The 22298-nt window shown below is 42.3% G+C and overlaps 1 protein-coding gene across 1 annotated transcript in view; it reads right to left on the bottom strand.

The window, feature by feature from the left end:
• Positions 1 to 4559: 4559 nt before the first annotated feature.
• FAM124A (family with sequence similarity 124 member A) overlaps positions 4560 to 22298 on the bottom strand; it is a 44648-nt gene continuing 26909 nt past the window's right edge. Inside the window, exons 3-4 of the mRNA XM_074859741.1 lie at positions 19765 to 20504; positions 4560 to 8598 (exon numbers count right to left, since the gene is read on the bottom strand). Coding sequence (XP_074715842.1) covers positions 7795 to 8598; positions 19765 to 20504 — 1544 coding nt within the window. The 3' untranslated portion in view covers positions 4560 to 7794. The remainder of the gene's footprint in view (positions 8599 to 19764; positions 20505 to 22298) is intronic.

Raw genomic sequence — 22298 nt, 5'->3', positions numbered from 1 at the left:
AATAGAAAAAAAATACAGAAGGGTAACAAGGATGAACAAAGGCATGGAATGGTTTTCCTGTGAAGACTAACTGACTAGATTAGAACTTCTCAGCTTGAAAGGAGAAAACAGATCAGAGGGATGTTTTATAGAAATCTATAAAACCATTGAGTGGTCTGGAAAGGTGAACAAGAAATGATTATTGACTGTCTCTCCATAGAGCAAACCTAGGGGGTATCAAATGTTAGCAGGTGGCAGGTTTTGGAGACAACCCTTCCTGTACAACATGTAGTACTTCCACATGTAGCCACAGGATGCTGCAGGTGATAAATGGTCTCAGAAAGAAACTGAACAAATTCAAGAGAGGAAAACCATTTACAAAAGTGCCATCTATGGCACCTCAGACCTTCCTGAGCCACACAATCATTCATATAGCTTTTCCATATGTTCTTATGGAGGCAGCTCAGGTGTCCAAGCTCGGCCACTGCAGTGCTTGCTACCTAGGCATGAAACTGCATGCCTCAAAAAGCTTCTGTACAGAATCACAAGAGCTCATCTCCTTGCTAATATCAGCCACTGAAAACACCAGTATTCTGGTTTTGTCAATAGTTAATGCATCCACGGTTTTACTCTGCTTTCAAAGCCCTTTGTGAGATGGGACTGTCTTCTCAAGACCAGGGTAGTTCCATTCTTCCTGAAAATCACTCCCGAAAGACCTCAGCACTCTCAGGATGTAAAAACAGACGATTAGAGATATAATGGGACAGTTGTGTAACTAGAACTGCCATGGTTAGATACAAGTTCTTTAGGAAAGGATGGCAGATGGTGATGGGGTGTGCTCTGGGCAACTGAGTGGCATGAATGCATGCACATTTGCAAGAAAACAGACAATGAGACAGTCAAGAGCTCACATGTCAGGAGTAGCTAACAAAAGCGATATTGTTGTGGGCATCTCCTACAACTCAATCAAGAAATAGAAAAAGATAAATCCTTCTTTGAACAACTGGAAACTGGTTCAGAACAGACTAGAGCAGTTCCCATCTTCTCTAACTGGAAAAACCTGTCAACTGCAAAAACCTCCATCTTCAGTCACAAGATCAGTCTGCTGTCAGGCCTGCCAGGTGTCTGTGTCTAGTAACAAAGTTTAGAGGATAAAGGAACCCTAGAGGAGGACCAAGTCAGGGATGCAATAAGATGGACACACACAGGTCCATGGGGCTGGATTAGCTACACCTGACAGTGCTGAAGGAACTCTCCAATGTCATTGTGAGACTGCTTTCTACCGATTTTGAAAGATTGTGGTGATTGGTGAAGTCCCAGATGGCTGGAAGAAAGAAAATCACAGAATCATCTAGGTTGGAAAAGACCTTGAAGATCATCTAGTCCAACCATTAACCTAACACTGACTGTTCTCAACTACACCCTATCCCTAAGTGCTATGTCTACTCGACTCTTAAACACCTCCAGGGATGGGGACTCCACCACTGCCCTGGGCAGCCCATTCCCATGGGCTAACAACCCATTCTGTAAAGAAATGCTTCCTAATATCCAGTCTAAACCTTCCCTGGCGCAACTTGAGGCCATTCCCTCTTGTCCTATCGCTTGTTACTGGGTTAAAGAGACTCATCCCCAGCTCTCTGCAACCTCCTTTCAGGTAGTTGTAGAGGGTGATGAGGTCTCCCCTCAGCCTCCTCTTCTCCAGACTAAACAACCCCAGTTCCCTCAGCCGCTCCTCGTACAACATGTGCTCCAGACCCTTCACCAGCTTTGTTGCCCTTCTCTGGACACGCTTGAGTAATTCAATGTCCTTGTTGTAGTGAGGGGCCCAAAACTGAACACAGTCATCGAGGTGCGGCCTCACCAGTGCCGAGTACAGGGGTAAGATCACTTCCCTGTCCCTGCTGGCCACGCTATTTCTGATACAAGCCAGGATACCATTGGCCTTCTTGGCCACCTGGGCACACAGCTGGCTCATGTTCAGCAGCTGTCAATCAACACCCCCAGGTCCCTCTCTGACTGGCAGCTCTCCAGCCACTCCTCCCCAAGCCTGTAGCGCTGCTGGGGGTTGTTGTGGCCCAAGTGCAGCACCCGGCATTTGGCCTTATTGAAACTCCTACAGTTGGCCTTAGCCCATCGCTCCAGCCTGTCCAGGTCTCTCTGCAGAGCCTCCCTACCCTCGAGCAGATCAACACTCCCACCCAACTTGGTGTCGTCTGCAAACTTACTGAGGGTGCACTCGATCCCCTCGTCTAGGTCATCAATAAAGATGTTAAACAGGACTGGCCCCAAAACCGAGCCCTGGGGGACACCACTCATGACTGGCTGCCAACTGGATTTAACTCCATTCACCACAACTCTTTGGGCCCGGCCATCCAGCCAGTTTTTCACCTAGTGAAGAGTGTGCCCATCCAAGTCTCGAGCAGCCAGTTTTGCCAGGAGAATGCTGTGGGAAAAGGTGTCAAAGGCCTTACTAAAGTCAAGGTAGACAACATCCACAGCCTTTCCCTCATCCAATAAGCAGGTCACCCTGCTGTAGAAGATCAGTTTTGTCAAGCAGGACCTGCCTTTTATAAACCCATGCTGACTGGGCCTGATCATCTGCTTGTTCTGCATGTGTTGTGTGATGGTACTCAGGATGAGTTGCTCCATCAGCTTCTCGGGCACCGAAGTCAAGCTGACAGGCCTGTAAAATGTCATATTCCACTTCAAGAAGGGCAAAAAGTACAATCTGGGGAACTACAGGCTGAGCAGTCTAATCTCAGGCCCCTGGAAGATTATCAAGAAAGTCTCCTCAAAGCCATTTCCAGGCACAAGATGGACAAGAAGGTGATTTGGAACAGCCAGCATATAGTTACCAACAGTAAATCATGACTGACTAACCTGACCGTCACCTTTGATGAGATGACTTCCTTGGTGGGTGGAGAAAGAACAGCGGATGTCATTTTGATTGACTTCAGCTGGGCTTTCAGCAGTGTTCCCCAGTATCCTTGCAGCCAAATCAAGGAAACATGGACTCTGTGGGTGGACTACAATGTGGGTGAATAACTGACTGGACTGTCAGGCTTGAAGGGTACTGGACAACAGTTTAAAGTCTAACTGGCAGCCAGCTGCAAGTGGAATTCTTCTGAGGTCAGCACTGGAGCCTGTGTTGTTCAATGCTCTTGTCTGTCTTGCATAAGGGGATTAAATGCACCCCCAGCAAGTTTGTGGGTGACCCCCAACTGGAGCGAGTGACTGATATACTGAAAAGCAGGCCTGCCATTCACAGATACCTTCACTAGCTGGAGGAAGGTGCCAGCGAGAACCTCACAAAGTTCAACAAAGAAAAATGCAAATCCTGCACCTCATGTGGATTAATCTTGTTAATTAGCAGCACAGGTTGGGTACCTACTGCTAAGGAGCAGCTCTGTAAAAAAGGATCTTGGGGTCCCAGTGAAGAGCAAGTTGAACATGAGTAAGCAGTGCATCCTTGCAATGATAAGGCCAGCAGCATACTGTGTGGTATAAGCAAGGGAGTTGCCATCAGGTTGATGGAAATAATCCTTCCTGTCTACTCAGCACTCTTCAAACCACATCCAGAGTGCTGTGTACAATTTTGGGCTCTCCAGTACAAGAGAGATATTGACAAAGTGGAGAGAGTTCAGAGAGGCTGGAGCCATTGAGATGATCAGGGAGTCAGAGTATATGATGTGCAAGGAGAAGTTGTGGGAGTAATAGCAGTCTTCTACCACCTAAAGGGAGATTATAGAGAAGACAGAGCCAGAGTTTCTCAGAGGTACACAGCAAAACAAGAGGGAAAGAACTCAAGTCTGAACATGGGAAATTCTGACTGCGGATTAGGAAGTAATTTTTCACCATGACAGTGGTTAAGCACTGGCACAGGTTGCCCACAGACACTGTGAAATTGCCACCTTTGGATATTTTCAAACCTGACCAGTCAAGATCCTGAACAACCTGATTTAACTTCAAAGCTTTGAGGTTTGAGCAGCTTTGTGCCTGCTTTCACCAGACACTTTGGACTAGACAAACTCCAGAGGCGTCTTCCAACTCCTGATGTTTCTGAGAGTCTGTAACTGCCATATAAATATATATAAAATCCACTTCGCTAAACCATAAAACCATAAAAACTAAACAAAGCCAAACCTACATAGCTTTGCTTATACAATATAATGTTGACATGCAGACACATCCCATGAGGGGAATAAAAAAACATGTAATAGATAACACCACACACTGATGAAAACAATAGGGAAGCACTATTATGAAGACCAGTGTACATGAAACAAACCAAGATGGGATTTAAGCATGCAGGATTACCAATATGTGTCACAGCTCCTATTTTATCATTCAGCTTTACTGGAGCAAATGATTTACAACACCACAGTGAAAATCAAAAGATCCGGTCTGCAGAGGCAAAGCTGAGTCCAACATAAAAATATTTTTGCTATGTTTATTTTGTAATTATCCCACTGACATGGACTGCCAAGAGTTGGAGAGCTGTGTCACTGCATTTATTTTGGAGCCTAGTTAAAATAGACAGTGCATCTGCAATACTTCATAAATGAACACGCAGAAGGTTAAGCACAACTGACTCTTCATCTCTATTTTATTTCAAAGAAGCAATGCATTTCAGGGGTTGAGAGGGAGAGAAAGTTTAGGGAAAACCTGCAGTTCTCAGAGGACATTGTTCATAATTTAACCAAAACAATATAATACATAAGTAAATGCCATGAAACCTGTGCATATTCAACTCTGAAGAGATTAGTCCCTTCTTAAATAATGGGACGAGAATTAATGAAGCCTACCTTCAGTGAAAGACTCTTCAAAATCTGGCTTGCTTTATTATAGACAAAAAGTTTTCTGTACACTATCATCTCTGTTTTTCCTGACAGTAGGACACTGAGTTATTCCAAAATTTGGTTATAAGTACCATGAATGTAAACAATTAAAACTTTCATTTCTAGTTAAGTATCAGTAAACAGAACAGAAATACTTGCAGACAGAACCAGCGGAGACAGCATAAATTCAGAGTCCGTGGAAGATCATTTGGCTTTCTTCCCATTAGGATTAACATGGTAAAATCTGGAGCTGAGATGTTTGTGGAGATGCTGGTTAATGCCACACATGAGCTTCATGTTTGACACTTGAGCTATCCTGTGCTTGTCTATAGACTTCCAGTACCAGTGTTTCCTGCCGCATCAGGAGACGACCCCCAGATGTGCTGAACTCCTTCCTGCAGAGGCACACCCTAGGCAGAAAGATATTTCAAAGCCTCCTCTTTGTTAAAAACCGCAGTCAGCTTTTGTCAGGAGCTTGGCTGTTGGTGTGATTCCAGGATAAGACAGACACATCAGCTCAAACCAGTTTTTAATTTCATGTTCAGATCAAATGTTATCTATATTATTAAAATATTGTGAACAGGCTTTTTTTTTTCTCCCCCTGTTCCAAATAACGAATACTAAAATTTTTAACAGATTTGAACCAAATGTATCCTGTTGCTTGTTATATCTGGAAGTGGCTAATGTTGATAAAATGGCTGTCCCATAAATATACAATGATATTTCATAATTTATTTTTTTACTATCATGAATATGACAGAAAATAATGAATTGTAAGTTTAAACCTGACTGTCCTAGGCATTGCTACTCATAGGGTGAATTGCAAGCTGATGGATAAAACTGCCGGTCTGACCTCACAGTGTTTTACACATATTTTGACGTGGTACAAACAATAACATAGAGCAACTTTGGATAGAACGGGTCTGCTGTGTTCAGAGGGGGTTTGATCTAAAGGCCACAAAAGTCTGAGGAAAGACTGCGTGGACTCTGAAGAGGTATAGAGCAGGTAAACACATGCACACCATGACAAATCCTTCATTTGTCTGGTCCCAGACATTTCTTAAGAGAACAGTTTACCCAAAACTGCAGTAAGCCTAAACAGTTTTGAGGGCAGGAGGAGGCTGATAATCTCCTGTGCTTTTAGATCTTGAATAGATTTTCCTATTTATACCTTGCATTTAGCACAAAAGACAAGGTCTACCTCTGGTACATGCTATGATAGCATCTCACAAAGTGGAGACTTGGACTTCAGCCTGTTGCCTCTTTCCCTTTGTGGAGAAAATGACAGCAAAAGGAAAACACCTCGAGGAGTAGCATCCTGACTCTTGACTATCCCTCTGGCCTTTTCTGTATTGGGGGTGCAGGTTTAATGGAATTCCCCTTCCTCTCCTCTAAACCTGTACTCAATTTCCCCCAGGCTTTCTTCCAGAATTGTTTGTACAAACTGTGCATTTACTTAAATGGGCCAAGGGAGCTGTTCTACTTTTTGTAACAATTATTTAGAATATGTGTGCGCTTTTTGTTTTTGGTTTGGTTTTATTTTTTTTTTTTCAAAGCAGCAATTCTTCTGAGTAAAACTACCTGGTAATACAGCAAACATTTGTTTCCACAAATGAGTTTTTATTCCATCCACCACAACGCCATTATGGTAGATCTTCAGCATCTCTATCTGTATATGGGTTACATACTGCATTATACATACATCTTTTAACATGGTCATTTTCTCACTAGCTAGGCCAGAGCTGCAATCAGTACCGTCTCTCTGCCAAAAATGCAACTTCTCAGAACATGCATGATGAAATCTGTATATACAACTTAAATCCTGGTGAAGGTACTTAGCTGTCATATTAACAGCTTTTTACTTTTTTTTTTTGAATACCGAATGAATTGGAGCAAAACAAATTATCAAGAATGTGTATTTTAAAAACATCACTTGAAAAGCCAGTAAAATTTCACTTGTTCTCCCTTTGGAGAGAGGTATTTGAGAAGAAAGTGTTTTACTTAGAAGTAAGCTTGCACTGGAAATGTGGAGAATAAGTTTCTTCATTTATTATTTTTAACAGAAAAATACCGCCTTAAAAAATAGGGAGCTGCCATATATTTGGGACTAGTGGTGTAGTAATAAATAAAAATGCTGGGTTGCCTTCCTTGTTTTGTATTCCATAACAGTAAGCTCTGCATTGCCTGAGTTAGAAGTAGCAGACGTTGTTTACTTGGGTTACCACTGTCTACACAAGCAGTTCAGACAACAACCCACATGACTCCCTTCCAACTGTAAAGGATGGGCTTTTTGAGAGGATGAGTTGAAAATGTTCTGTAAGGTTTCCCTTTTGGCACTTTCTGCATCCTGGACTGTCAAAGTGAGAGATACAGCAGAGCTTCCTCTTCCCTGGGGAGGGAGTGAAACTTCTCCCTGCCTCAGCAATGTCAACTGTCAGAGGTTAGAAGGAACCATGTATGTCCTCACAGGAAACGTCTTGCCTGACTCAACTGGAGATGTGCTACTGTGACCTGCTGTGCTTAGAGCTGCTTTTGGAACTTGTGAAAGGGAAAGAAGACCCCTTTGTCCTCCTATCTTTCCTGATTTAAGGGAATTTCTCAGGAAAGTTAAAGAAGTTTGGTGTCACAAATTACTCCTCATTTTCTGCCAAAGAAAACTGGATTATTGTTTGTCTCTTCTGGTATTTCCTTCACCACCAGTCCAAGGGTCAGTCATAGAAACCATCCACCTTGCACAGACAAACCTCTGTGCTGATCATCTCCTCCGATACAAAGGTACAGGGCACAAGCTCAGACTGCTTTACTGTACAGAGTTTGGTGACACCCATCTCTGAGGGATCCAAGTACTTTCTTCAAATATTTAGCATGCTCGGCTGCACCACCTCTCCTCAGCAGGAACCTTCTGCAAGCTCAAGGTGGGCACACTGCTGTCATTCGCAAGCAGAACACATTTGCCCTGGAAGGTGTAAGATAAACCTCAGATGTAAAATTCTTCTTCGTTAGCTGGTGAAGCTGGGCAAACACTGCCATGACCATCCAGAGAACAAGGAGCTGTTCTCAAGGACTTTTTGGGCTGCTTGGAGACAGATGTTGACATAAATGAGATGGAAGGCCATTCAGAAAGAGAAGGCAGTGAACCATCAACTGACTCAAAGTTATTGCACATGGCTGATACAGGCCTTCCACTGGTGGCCACCTGTTCAGCCTTACTGACAGTTTGTTTCTGTGGGGGAAGAGAGACTTCCAAGTCATTGCAAAATCCATTAAGGGCAGAGTATGCAGAGACCACAGACAGGTCTGAGAAGGACAGCTTCATCCCTGTGTCTACATCAGTCTCCTGAGCACCCTCCAAGTCATCAATGTTAAGCCTGGGGCTGCATCTCCATGTTTTTAATCTGGTTGCAGGTGACCCAGTATTTAAAAACTTAAATGGTTCATTGAAATGAAAAGTCTCTGAGGCGGAGGAGGATTTCACTGTGGGCAAGCAGAACAGAGACTTGCTTCGTTGAAATGACCATGAAATGCTGGAGGCACTGCTGGATCTGCGTGTGAAGTCTCCTCGATCACTGTGTCTCAAGTCCTGCTGGGAGAAACCAAGATAATGACCAAGGCCGTTTGCGTGATGTACCTTGTTTTGACCCATTTCTTTTGGTTGTTCAGGGACAGATCGGTGGCTCTGAGGAAGAAAGTCTGGCAGAGTGGTGAAGTGGGAATCTGTTGGCGCAGATGGATATGGTTGCTTGTTCTGCTTTGCAGACTTCCTACACCAACTGCGTGTTTGCTGCAGCCAGGAGAGGGAGAAAAGAAGATCATATTAATACAGAATTGGCAGTCTTACAACCATAAGTCTCCATTGCTGAGTTGTTACTGCAAATAATTATGAAGCAGACTTCATTCAGTATGCTTGCAGCAAATGTTTCACTTCAATAACAAAGAGAAAGCACCCTGCCAAAATCCTAAATATTTACATAAGAAGCCTTGAAGACAACAAGAATAAATGGTAGAGGAGCCTTGCCTTGTGGGCTGAATTACACTAGCTTGAAATTCTCACTTCCTATTGACTTGTTCAGATTCATTCATATTCTGTCTTCCAACATTACTGCCTTAGCAGACAGCTGAAGAATAAAAATGAAGAAGAAATGGGAAAAGTATGTTACAATCATTATTATTTCTCATTTCTTCCTTACTGTGGTGTAATGTTCTTACTTTTTCCTCTGAAACGTCAAAAAGCCTTTAGCAAGCAACCTCATACTCTGTCATCTCAATAGGAATTTACTACTTCTTTCAACTCTTTCACATTTGCTCTTTCACATCTGGTTAGCTGAGCAGTGTGCTCTAGAGCCCACTTGCTCTATAACTAGCTCCTAATGACTTTAAACACAGCTTTAAACATGTAATTTGCTTGTAGACACCTAGATTGGAGACCTATCCTGATGATTATGATCTGAATTGGCACCTGAATCTCATCCCTAGGGTAGGATTCAGCTGTCTACTTGCCAGATACTTGAGCATTTGCACAGGGATAGCAGCTGTGACAAATGGGGAGCCAATGTCCTCAAGAAGCAGCTGGAGGCCAGGTGGCCTTCCTATGGGATTAGACACTGATGTGTGGGCAACTGAACTGAGGCCCTAGTGTCCAAGCAATCATAAGGTTTTCCATCATCCCACTTGGTAAGGCTTTTACAAGTTGGCATTTTAAAAAGTTTAATTTAAAATCTTCTTACTGGAATTTCTCACATAATACAAAATTCTAGATTTCTGTCACAGAAGGGATGGGAACTAATGGAACAAAGTGCAAGATCATACCCTTGAGAACAAACAGTAGTCTCAGCTATGGGAATTGTCAGCTGGAAACAACAGAAGAGAATGAACCAGGTACCTTGGTCACTATGTGCTCTTAAAGTGACAAGGCTGTGACAAACATGATTCTGGGCAGTCTCAAAGTGAGTTAAAAAAGTATTAATGTGCTGTGGACAACACTGCTAAGGCCTCATCCATAATGCTGCACATGACTCAAATCATGGCTATGTGAAAAAGAAAAAACTCACTGGAAAAGATGTAGCCAAAAGAAAAAAAAAAAAACAAAAAAAAGATGAACTATCCATTAAAAACCCTGAATCACAAACTAATACAAGGTTTCTAATCACAACAGAAGTAGAAGAGTCTTCTGAGGCAAGTAATGGATAAAGATGGAGCTTGATCACTTTATCAAAGAGATTATATGACATGACAGAAAGGGATGAGACCTGGCAACCAAGGAGGTCCTTTGAATCCCGTCTCTAAAAGAACTCCATGCATTGCTGCTTCTGATGTCTTGCTAGTGCACACCACATTGTCTTAGTGACCCAGATCTGTCATAACTTTCTTCTGTTTTTTATTGCAGTGATTTTATAGGCAAAAAAGGATTTTCACATCTGCAAAAAATGTTTTGCTCACTCATGATTGCCTATCTAGAGGTGACTTATAGGACAGCCAAACCACGGGCATTCACTTAGGTGTTGTAAATGAATATATATACACCAATGTATCTGTAATGAGGTATGTTAATTCATAACCTATTTCTGTATAATATAATAAGCTGTTTTCCTTAATGCCATAAAGAATTAAATTAGCTAATGGGGAAATTAACCACAGTAGTGTAGCAGTTTCACTAACTGATAAGAAATTGAGTACAAAAGAGTCAAGTAAAATGAGTCAAATTGTCAACAAAACATTAACCAGACATCACTTTAGATCTCTACATGCAACATTATTTTATGTGTGCAATACGTGAATTAATTTGTTTAAAAAATTACTCAACAAGATAAAAGGCTTGTATCCATGAAGAAAATACCAGCTGTTTCGTATCTAAAGACATTTCTGGATAACCCAGCAATAATAAATGACATGTTGAAAGTACACAACCAAATCACTGCCCTCTTTTGATGGGTTTGTCCAAGAAAACTCTCCTCATTATATTTTGTTTGTATTAACCAAAGCTACTATTTTTTTCTGTTCAGCAGCTCTAATATCAGATACACTACATGGACTCCACCATGCTTGGTGAGAATCAACAGAAGCACCTCCAGAACACTTCTCTTACCTCTCAGAGGTTGATTCACCAAGCATGGTGCTTGAGTCCATGAAGTGTATCTGATATCAGGGATTTCAGTGCCTGGGAATGTTCCTGGGCACATTTAATTTATTATATACAGGTAAAGCCTTAAGCATTTTGGGAATAAAGCACAGACACAAGAGTAGCTGTTTTGAGCTCTCTCTCATATTTACAAACACTCCAGTTTAAATCAGCTTGTGTCAATTTTGGATTGTAGATATGCAACACAATGACTACAGGTGCAACCAAATTACCAGTACTCAAAAGGATGCTTACCCGAGACATCACCTACAAGGGTGTGGAGCAGAGGTCAACACCAGGATAAACGGATGAAGTGAGATGAAACACCCCTGTTAGAAACCCTGGGGGCTCTCATGTAGGAACTTTCTAATCAAAATGCAGATAAAAAGTAGAGACTCAAAGGAAAAGGGGAAATGAACTTCTAAGTGGGAGCACTTGGAAGGGCCAACCTGTCCTGTGCAGCTGAATAGCTTTATGTACCTGACCTAACTGGATCGTGCTTACACTAACAAGAAAAATCTCCTTTAGGTAAGACATGAGTTTTAGAGTTTTGTTATTTTGACTGTTTTTCCTAGCTCTTTTAATGTTCCTGTGGACAAATAAGAGCATTTCATTTTATACAAGGTATTTGCTTTTATTCCTGCTACTGGGTCACAGCTTCTAGTCAAGGCCTGGCAGGAGGCAATGGTGGATCAGCAAGGAGAAGGGGACAAGTACAGCCTGCCCTCAGGATGGCTGCCTGCAGGGCAGGCCAAGAGACATCACTAACACAGTTTATTTCTGAACAGCTCAATCCTTTTTTGTTTAGATGTGTTTTGATTTAGAAGACCTATTTTTCAATGCTGCTCTTCAAGATATGGGCAGAAAGGGGAAATAATAGGGGGAGATTTTTTTAATACTTTCATCTTAAAACAACATAACTGAAGACTTTCCTGACTGTGAGAATACCAGACTGCGCAACTGTACTACAGGCAGAGTGTCAGAAGCTCCATCTCATGAAATAGTAGTGAACAAAGATTACAGGCTAATCCTATATTGCAGAGAACTGGATTATGTGGACTGATTAAGACTTTTCTATATCTATATTCTGTAGCTTGTCAGAGATCACAGAGAGGATTCAATGATTTAGCAAGGATTGAAATTCAGGCAAAACTAGCTTCTAGTCCTGTGCCAAGGCCGTTGACTGTGCTCCCTTGTACCACCCTGGCATGGCATATGGAGAGCTGCATGCAGCCTGTGTGTTTGTGTGATTGCTCCTCTTTGTTTTAACCTTACAGTGCCTGACAGTCCCACAAAGTTCAGACTGGCTTTCCAGGTGTGACTGCTCATGGGAGAAACCATGACAAGCAAGTGGGAGATGCTGATCTTCCACTGCCCTTTGTGCCATGGGATGCTGAAAACACCAAGACCTATTTTTGTACCTTGAGGACAGTGTGATGCACATGCAGCTACTCTTTTTAGCAGAATAGCCTTCTCCTGCCTCCTCAATTCTGCCCTTGGATTTGGAAGCAGTTATATCTGCTTTAGTTTTCTGAATTATTTTCTTTTTTATGTCCTTATCTTCAGCCTTCTCACAGCTTGCTTTCTGCATTGCCTGTTATCCCACTGCGGCCTGGCAGAGCCCTGCCTGGTACAGCCACGATGCCTGCATCAGGCACAAGTATGGCAGAGATGCTGGAGAGGGGGTCAGACATCTGAGAGGACAAAGACTCGATCCAAACCAACATGTTGATTTTGAGTGAAATTCCAAATACAGGGAGAGAGATTTGTCAGACCTCGCCACACAGATGCACAACAAACCCAGCCATTGACTGAACAGATTAGCTCTCTAACAGAACAGATTTTTTCATCTGGCGCTAATCTGCTGCTCATTTATAATCTCTGCACAAATCTTTGTGAAGCCTGGAGGGATTTAGAGTCTTTGTGTATTATAATGGGCTACAGAAGAATTTCATGACGAATATCCGGGAATGCCATAAACAACTGAGGGTGAACCTCACAGAAATGCACTTTTGACTTCACTTGGGCTGCCTATACCTGACACAAAAAATCCATGAGTGCTCCCGCAGTCTATTTTAAGATATCTGCTTTTTAAGAAAGCAGATAGTGATCTCATTACACATTATCTGTATTAAGCACTGCCAGCAAGGCTCTGCTGAGGTTAGAACCCGACCAAACAGCCAGCACGGCAATGACATCACCACCTTGAGCCCAGATTTTGCCTGCCTTGCTCAACTGGGGTGTGATGGTGTTTGTTTAATTGTATTAAAACCTGTGGGATTGATCCAGGAAAAAAAAAATCCACGCAAGAAAAATTGGCAAAGGTTAGCCCTCCGTATCAGCATAATAAGTCTTACTTGAAAGGCAAAATGTATTCAGAAGAGCAGCATACCAAAAGGCAAAACGCACAAATTTGATTTAAAATTGAACTATTTGAAAAGTGGCGTGTACTGTGTTTACAAAACTAGAACAGGTGGGTGCCTTGCAATGCTAAATATATTCACTTTCGAGTTTTTGCTGGGTGTATAGTCAGCAGAGATCTTAACTGCACTGTTGGAAAAGACAGAGAGAAAGTACCTTAGGATGAAGAAAAACAACTAAAAAAATCTCCTATTTGAGTTAGTGACTGATACGCTGTGTGCCCCCCAAAACCAATCATTAGCACTAAGAAGAACCAAACATCTACGGCACTAAAAGGAAAGGAGAAATAGAGCAAGATTTTTAAAAACAGGAGGCTAGTATTAGACTTACAGATTAATTGAATCAGCTTAAGGCATCTCCCTTGACTGAATCAATTTTTACTCCAAAAGTCTGTCATTTTCACTAGTTTCAACAGAAACTAAAAGTAATTTTTGTAAAGGTGCTCTGTATACATCCTTGCTTGTCCCTGATGCTTTTCTTGCCTTTCTCTATCTTTGTGTTCAGATCTGCTCTATCTGCACTATTAATTCGAGCAAGCTTGAAGCTCTTTTCTCACCTCCATTTTCTTCCTTGCAGACCAAACTGCTCTCTGCAGAAGTGGCCTCTCTTTGTCTGTTTTTGTCTTCCCTTTTTACCTTTTCTGCTTCATGATTTTTCTCTTTTCTACTTGTACTTAACTGCAGTGACTCAAGACTGTAGTAGTTGGACTGTGCTTTCTTTCCTTTATTTCCCAGAGTTTGTAGTTGGTAACGCTTTGAGTAACAGGGACGAAATGATTTAACTGCATTTAAGACTACAGTGATACATTATATCATCCAGTTTGACCTTGTGTTCATCATTTTACAAATCATTAAGCCATTTCTTTATTGAGCCTGCTGACACTTTAGGCAGACGAGAGCATTTCAGTTTTCAGGAGACTAAATTGCTGTATGCTTCAGGCAGGAGCATAAGATATAGGTGCCACAAAGCCCAAGGCCCCTAAAATGGCAGCAGATTGACTAATGCTCCTAGTCTATTTACACATTTTATCAAGATTATATGAATGCTGGATGACCATCAAGGCACCCAAACTGGAAACTAAGGGAAGGAGAAGGAACACTGCTTTGTGCTGGAGAGAGGAAATGCAGAACCAGGTCTGGAAGGGTTTGGTGGGTCAGCTGAAGTAAATGCAACTGTGACCACACTGATCTGTGTCCTAAACCTCTCAACAGAATCAGAAGTGGACCCTGAGCCTCCAAGATATGCCTCTCCTTGGTCAAGATAAGCCCGAGCGGCAAACCATCCCTTTTGCTGCAGAGGAGAGTAAAATGTTTCTTTTAGTCTCAGTTAGGGCTGGGAAAGGAAAAGCAAAAGCTTTGTTCTAACCTCAGATCTTGTAATTATTTTGACCTCTGCAGCTCAGTAATACCCACCCTTGCTGCCCATATATCTAAGACAGCGTATTTTCTGCATTGTCCGAGTCCCCTTGTCCCAGCTCCTTGCTTCAGTTACAGCCAGTCTCCAGCACTCTGCAAGAAGGCACTGTCTGCTCCCTAAAACACATTGGGTCAGTTGTGCATCATGGAAACATCTCTCTCCCTGATTTCTGCGTTCAGCTATCTTGAGTGTGAGGTTTGACTACAACCATAGTTTTCATGCAGATACGTACATGTTTTAAATAAGCTGAGGGAAATAAAGGCACTTTTGTTCTCCTCGTGGTCCCAGATAAGAGTTCATGAGTCTCACAGACACCTGTATATAATACACTAAATAAACAAAGAGGTTTTCAGCTATAAGCTTTTGATTCTTTTTGCTGTATAACATAATTGCCGATGTCTGTGTAGGCATGTAACCTTCATGCAAATGCCTAGCACAGAGTGCCTTTATGGTTGCAGCTGGCAGACATCTGCACCCCTAGATTGACTTCTGGCAACTCCAAGGACATATTCAACAGTACCATACTGATCTTGTACATAAATGACTGAAGCTGACCTCATGAAACCATTAGGGGATGACTACTGATTGAACTTAGATCTAGAGTACTCATTTTGTACACCAAGTGATAGCAGAGACCTGAGCTTGCGGGTAGCACAGCAGCAGGTTAATCATTCTTAATGGTTGGGTCCACAAGCTGTCTTTTCTCAGAGCCAAAACTTCAGGTAATAAACTGTGTTTCCTAAATATGATTATATCACTTCTGACCTCAGGATTACAGTTGCCTGGTGTAGGTAAGAAGAACGTTGGCCTATTAACTCAGCAAATCAGCTAAAAAAATCCCTCTAACTAAAAGCTGCGATCAGTTAACATTTGCACTGTTATTTCAAGGATGCTCTATAAAGCAACACTAGGCAGAAAATAGCCACCCCACAAATAATATAGATTCATTAGCACAATAACTGGCATAAAAGTTTACAATGCCAGATCTGACTACCTTGTTTCAGACAGGATTGGCATAGACTGGTAACAAACCACACATTTCTTGAGATTTTTATTTGCCTTGGCTTTCTGGCAATGTTGCTTGCTTCTTGGTGCTGAAGATGGTGGAAGCGAGGGGATTTCGGCAAGAAATTGGTTATTACAGGGTGAATCAGGTGCCTGAACACAGGTGTTTGGTCCATTCTGGTATCTCTTAGGGTGCCTCCCTGGCATTCCAGAAGGGCGCAGCTCTCCTGTAGGTCCTGAGTCTAATCTGCCAGGACACCTCTTTCTGGGTGACTCAGGTACCCATTGGCAAGTAAAATAGCAGTAGGTCTTATGCTTAAGAGCTGAGTCACTACCTAGGTGAGATATTCATTTGCTGTCGCCCACCTTCCTCCCAAGTATGCCTGCATGTCCCCCCTCATGCAGAGTAGCTAGGAAATTCTGCCAAAATGTTATTTTACCTTTACTACCTTATCCAAAGACATTCTCATAATTTAAAGGAGCCATCTTTGCATTTTCTTCTCTCTGCTCACTGTCCCTGCTTCCCAAACATGTGTGGCCAAGCCAGTCCCATCAGTTGTTAACCTTCCTTGTTTCCCATGTTGCACTGCCAGGAGTGCAAGTTCATTAGCACTTCAGCTGTCTCTGTGCAGATTACGCCCAGAAGCAGCCAGGAATTTGGACAAGACCTATAAAACTGGCAGTATATTCAATATACCAATATATGGTATATTCTTAGCTGCATTATTTACATATTCTTCCCACTGCTCTGACAAGAGCTCCCCAGAGCTCCTGCTTCTGGGCACTGGTGAAGCTGTGTGGGTGTCTTTCCACACGATTCAAACATGCTCTTAAGCCTTGCTCCTGCTAAAGCCAACTGTAGCTTACACTTTGCCTCAGCTGGTATATAGTTGCACCCTTGGAGCTAACTTGCCAATGTGGAAAAGCTACTGTGACAAAACAATTTTGAAGGGCTTCCTTGCAAATGAAGGAATAGTTTCTGTGGTATTAAACAGACATTTTCTCTATTTTCTCCTGCACTGACTTTCTCTAAGCCCCTTGGTAACTGCATTTACAAAATGGGTTAAGAACATGGATCAGTCTGGCTGGCAAGTATCCAAGTCCCTGTAAGCACACCAAGAAAAACACAGAGGTCACATCTTGTTAGTCTAATCATGGAGGTATATTCAAACTTCAAGCATTAAACACTGCCTGTAATTTAACAGGGATGTTAATCTACCATTTTGGGTATAATTAGTAATTTTAATCTGTAAAAAGGTGCAGTATCCACATGAAGCAAATAAAAATATTCCGATGATTACTAAGTAGCAACTCATGTGCAGGCTGAAAAATACTAAGAGGTCATTGTTTGGGTTCATATAAGTGGGAAGAAGTGAAAGTTATTACCAATGCTGTGGCATTGATAACGTTGTTAATAGCAGCACTTGCTGAGAAGTCAGAAGGTAGTCCTGTTACATTAAAAGGTAAATACTATAATTGTTCTGAACTCAGAACATGTTAAAGGAATATATGGAGTCCATGGACAACCAAATCCAGTGTTTCCTCTAACCCATGGTCCATCATATAATCCCTTTTCCTTAACCGACCATTCTGTCTTGAATTAGGGTATTAACGTGTTTTCACCTGCTGGGTGGCTGTTATGTAGTTAGCTATCAATATGAACAACTGCCAACTTAAATCTATTTATCGACAGTTTTTTGTTCCTGTGCCAGAAGATTCATTTAGTGAAACAGCTTTTTCCCATTCCTGCCATTTATCTTCTGGTATATTTTCTGAGCGCAGTGAGAGGTCCCTTCAGACTTAATTTGGCTAGGCTCACATGACCCTGCTCTTCCAGTTTCCGTTTGTAAGACAGTCTCTCTATTCCTCTGTAATGGTGAGAGCCTTTCCCTGTACCCGCACCTCTCTGAAGTCACCTTTCTGGAGCCCAGGGCTGGAGACAGGTGAGGCCCGTGGGACCTTGTGCAATGGTACAAGCACTTCCCACACTCCTTAGGGATACTAACTCCGGTACACACCAGAGACCGAACTTTTATTTTCATGGTTGTGTTGCACTGGTGGCTTGTAGTCATCTGAGTACAAACAGGACATTTTCCCTTTGGTCTAGTTATAGAGCTCCACTTCTGATTGTATGGACTTGTTTAAAACCTGTATACCAGGACCTAGTCTTCATGACTTTACGTGAGATCCAAAGTCCCTGTTTTTCCCCCATTTTGCATATATTAAACTTCTTTTAATTAAATTTAATTAAACCACCCTTGCGATAACTTCCATTTCTGTAACTTCATTCCCATTTATCATTTTGCTCTCCTGTTCAGCATCATCCTCCTCACTGAAAACACAAATGAAAATTAATTGCATTTGGAGGCCATGCTTAGCAGGTTTTTGCTTTTCTCTTTTGATGCATATGGCTAAAATCTTATTCTGATTTTCTTTGCAGGGTTTACCTCAGTCTGCTGTTCAACAAGTCTTATTTTACCTCTGTACTACCTAGCACCCATTATTTTTGAAAATTTGCTGTTTTGAAACATAACGACTTATTTAGAAGCCTTATTGGTTTTTTTTTTACTCTTCCCTTCAATTGACTTGAAACCAGCACAAGATCTCACACACACAGCAGAAACCTCCTGAAAAAGAACAGGGAAAATGGGATGTGAGTCTGGTTGCTGTGTAAAAGGTAAGTGATGGCTCTTGTAAGCTTAAGTTTACAAGTTATCTCAGGCTAACACACATATGCCTACAGTGCAAGCAGTAACCCTGACAAATTGGTGACTGTCTTGGCCGATGGGCAGAGAAGCCGACCTGCCTCCTGAGCCCTACATGTGTGCTGTTCAGCTCTGGCATGGAGCATGTCTCTGGGCAGCATCTGCAAAGTGGCATCAAAAGGTTTCACCACCACCTGAATGTGACTCACCAGAGAACAGATGCCCCGTGCACCTGGATTTTCAGTTCCCAGGAGCTACAGACCCAGAGGCACTGTGCTGCAGGGGGCTGTACACACCTCTCTGCATGCTGGGAGGTTCGTACAGTGGAAGGATGGCACCCACAATGACTCTTCCACAGAAACAAAGTCGAACAATTTGACAAGCAACATGAATGCAATTCACTCTAAAAAATTACCCCTCTTTGAAATCTGAACAACAGTCTTCTAAAGGTGAGAGTTTGTGCTCCTTGATTCGAATGCTAAGCAGCAATAAATACCTCTGCAGTGCAGGAATGCACATTAACCTGGCTCTGGATTGCCACAGATTCACCCTCTGCAGGGCAGGCAGCTATTAAAAGTTTGCTGCTTGTTATCCCCTTTATCTCTCTCGAATGTGGTGTAGCCAAGCAAAGCATGCTGATATATTGCCCAGATATGGTGCCTACAGATGTCCTAACAAATAAACTGTCTTTCAGGACTTGGTTACGAGCACTTGAGATTAGTACAAAAAGAGAGTTTGTGGGAATGTCTCTCAGGCTGGCTGCTCTTCAGGGTGGAGTTCTTTTCCTTCACCACCTCTCTCCCCATCCTGATAATCACTGTGCAAAAGAGAGATGCAGTTTGTCACCCTGTGATGCTAGAAAATAATGAGTACCATCAGGAATTCTGCTTGTCTTCCATAAAAATCTCATAACTGAGAGCTATTTTATAAACTCCTGTCAGTTCTGTGCCTAGATTTCTTATAAAACTACACCCATCAGCCATCATTTCTCCACTCGGGCTCATAATTCCTTCTCTCCACATTCTTTTAAACAGCTACCTCATCTCACATCACTCTTTGCATAAACTGAGGTTGACTGATATCTGGATAGTATGATCCACTACTTTCCTGATTACTTAAACACACAGCAAGGGGTTTCAAGTTCTTTCTTTAGTGTTACTGTCCTGGCTCTTTCTCATAGGGTAGAGAAAAAATAAAAGCCTTCTCTTCTGGCTGCCATTGCAGGTTAAGCTTTCCTGCACAAACCCAATAAACATGTTTGTGTTTCCCTGAGTACTGAACTTACCTGCAAAAGGATCCTATTTCCATCATGGTCTTCTGTCTGCCACCTGCCTTCACTGATGGGGCTGCAAGGGTTGGGCAAGAGAGGCACAAGCTTCCCCACATCTTTTACTCTGAATTCCAGCACTGCTGAATCTGTTGGCATTGGCACCTGGCCCTTTGGAAGTTTTTTTAAAGAAAACTGAATGTCTATTTCCATGTTAGAATAGACAGGAAAAACACAAAAGTCTGCTTTTTTCTGACATACTGGTCTTTTCAGTATTAACTCGTACAATTTCAAAATGTCAACAAAGTTTTCACTCCTGCAGTATATAGTGAAGCGGATAATTTCTTTCCCATAGTGCACTGGGCGAATGGCCCACAGAGGAGTCTCTGGAGCCAAAGTGTAAAAGTCCTGGCTGCATGGCATGTAAGGGAGGAACTTCCCATGTACTTGCTCTGTGTGGTGGTAATGCCAAGGTGGCCGCTGAAAGGTTTTGTGGAGCTGCAAGATAGGTTCTTCTCCGTATTCCTCCTGCAGAAACAGAATGATGGCAAGGGCTGGCTGAGAAACACCAGCCTTACCTGGCTTCCTGCGCTTCTTGGGTGCACGTCTTTCTGAGACTCGAAATAGCTGGAGGTCTGGATGGATCCAGGCTAGAATCTTATCGATGGCTTGCTGAAGAGTCTTGGATTCACCTGGGTCTGTGATAATGTGTACACTAACAAGGAATGGATCTTGTATGCCTTCCAGAGAAAGTTCACCTGAGAGCATAAAAAGAAAAATATCCTTTAAGATTTGTAACCAAGCTGTCAACATTTAGGTGATCCTTAAAGGAGAAACAGTCTACTCAGTCACACTAGGCTTTTTTTTCATCTCTCAGGCTCACCTGCAGTAAACTAAAAATAACGTACAGAGATATAGCAACCAAGAAAATAATCAGAAACAGAGAATTTTCATCAAGTATACCGTAAGCATTATTGTTTCTACTGAGGTAACATCCAAAAGACGTTATCCAATGTGCATTTCTGTGTTAGAAAAGAGCTGCCCCATATAGCTGAGAGGTAGGAAAGACAAAAATACTGACACAGAGTGGGGGTGAAAGGGACACTAATGATGTGCAGAATGATCAGGGTGGACAGTGTTCCTCCCACCATTTTAATTTGTGCCAGTTGGCTTGGGGCATGGAAATCACACCACTGAACTCTACTCTATCACCTTGACATTGGAGTTTTCCACCCAGTTAAGAGTGTTCTGTGTCTTGGAGGCAACTGTTTTAATAAGTAAGGCAAAGTCTGTAGGGAGAGGTGATATCTTTTATTAGACCAACTGATACAGTTGGGAAAAAAACCAGACAGGCCTTCAGGCACACAAGTCCTTCCTCAGGAAAAGATATTACTTGTCCCTACAAATCCTGCACTGTTTATATCTTCAGACGATCAAGACTATAATACTACTGCTTAAAGGCTTTTATAAGGTTAGGGAAGACTGGTAAAAGCAGGAAGCACAAAAATTACACTTACTCAGGGGAAAAAAGAAACCTCTAGTTAGCCACAGGGGCTTGATCTGTTGTTGTCCCTGAAAGCTCTTTGATAGCTCAGAAGCAGAGCAATGGCTGGTTGGAGGGCAGGGGAAAAATTGTCACTTCTGTTCTGCTGGAGCTGCATGCCAATAAAGATGCACGTGAATGGAGATCCAAGACAGTTTAATTAATTATGCAGGTAATCTGGGTATTTTTGCTGAAATGGTTCCCTCTCTGTGGTGTTCTGAAACCACCTCCATGTCTGAGACCCTGAGCCTAGGCATGAAGTCTAAATGTGTGAAGCCTTAGAAAGGCTTCCCAAGCTTTTCAATGAGCAGACCACATTTAATAGGGCGATTGTCTCATGGGCTGTTTTCCCTCCTATTGGCAACCAGTATGAACCTCTTCCTCCTCCCTCCTGGCATCAGAATAACATTCCTGTGATACTTCAGCAACTGCTTTAATGGAAAAGCAGTATTATACGAGTAGTGTATTTGAGTTGTCTTTCAATACAGAATGGCTGCAAGACCCAGAGAAAAGCTAGATGCAACTTCACAGCTTTCCAGAGGTGACCAGTAAACATACCATCAGCTTCAATTCAGAAGCTGCAGAAAGATATGGTATGCAGAGCAAATAGCAACCATGCATTTTGCCTAGGGGACATATAGAAAAAGCAAGCAAATAATCAAAAATACAATTACAGGAGAGTTCTCATATCTCTGAAACGGGTGATGTGGAGTGACTTTGTCAGATGGTTAAAGGAAGAAAAATATTAAAGAAAAAAAAATATCTGTGTCAGTACGTGGCAAGAGGCTTTGCTGTAGTAGTCGTTACTAGTAGCTAATTCTTTGAGATATCCCCTGTGGATCACAGTATGGGAAAAAGACAAAGGGGTGTGGGGGCAGGTCCGCTCATGGTCCTTTACACGGGACAGCAGGACAGGAAGGAAAACAAATTGCAGAGGACAGTGATCTAATAAAACCAGAAAGAAAGTAATCACCATAGCTACGCAGTCATTCATTTTCTAAGACTGGAA

Source organism: Strix uralensis, chromosome 2, assembly GCF_047716275.1.
Source record: "Strix uralensis isolate ZFMK-TIS-50842 chromosome 2, bStrUra1, whole genome shotgun sequence".
Classification (NCBI taxonomy): domain Eukaryota; kingdom Metazoa; phylum Chordata; class Aves; order Strigiformes; family Strigidae; genus Strix; species Strix uralensis.
The sequence above is the reverse complement of the archived record's forward strand: the minus strand, read 5'-3'. Positions and strand labels throughout refer to the sequence as shown.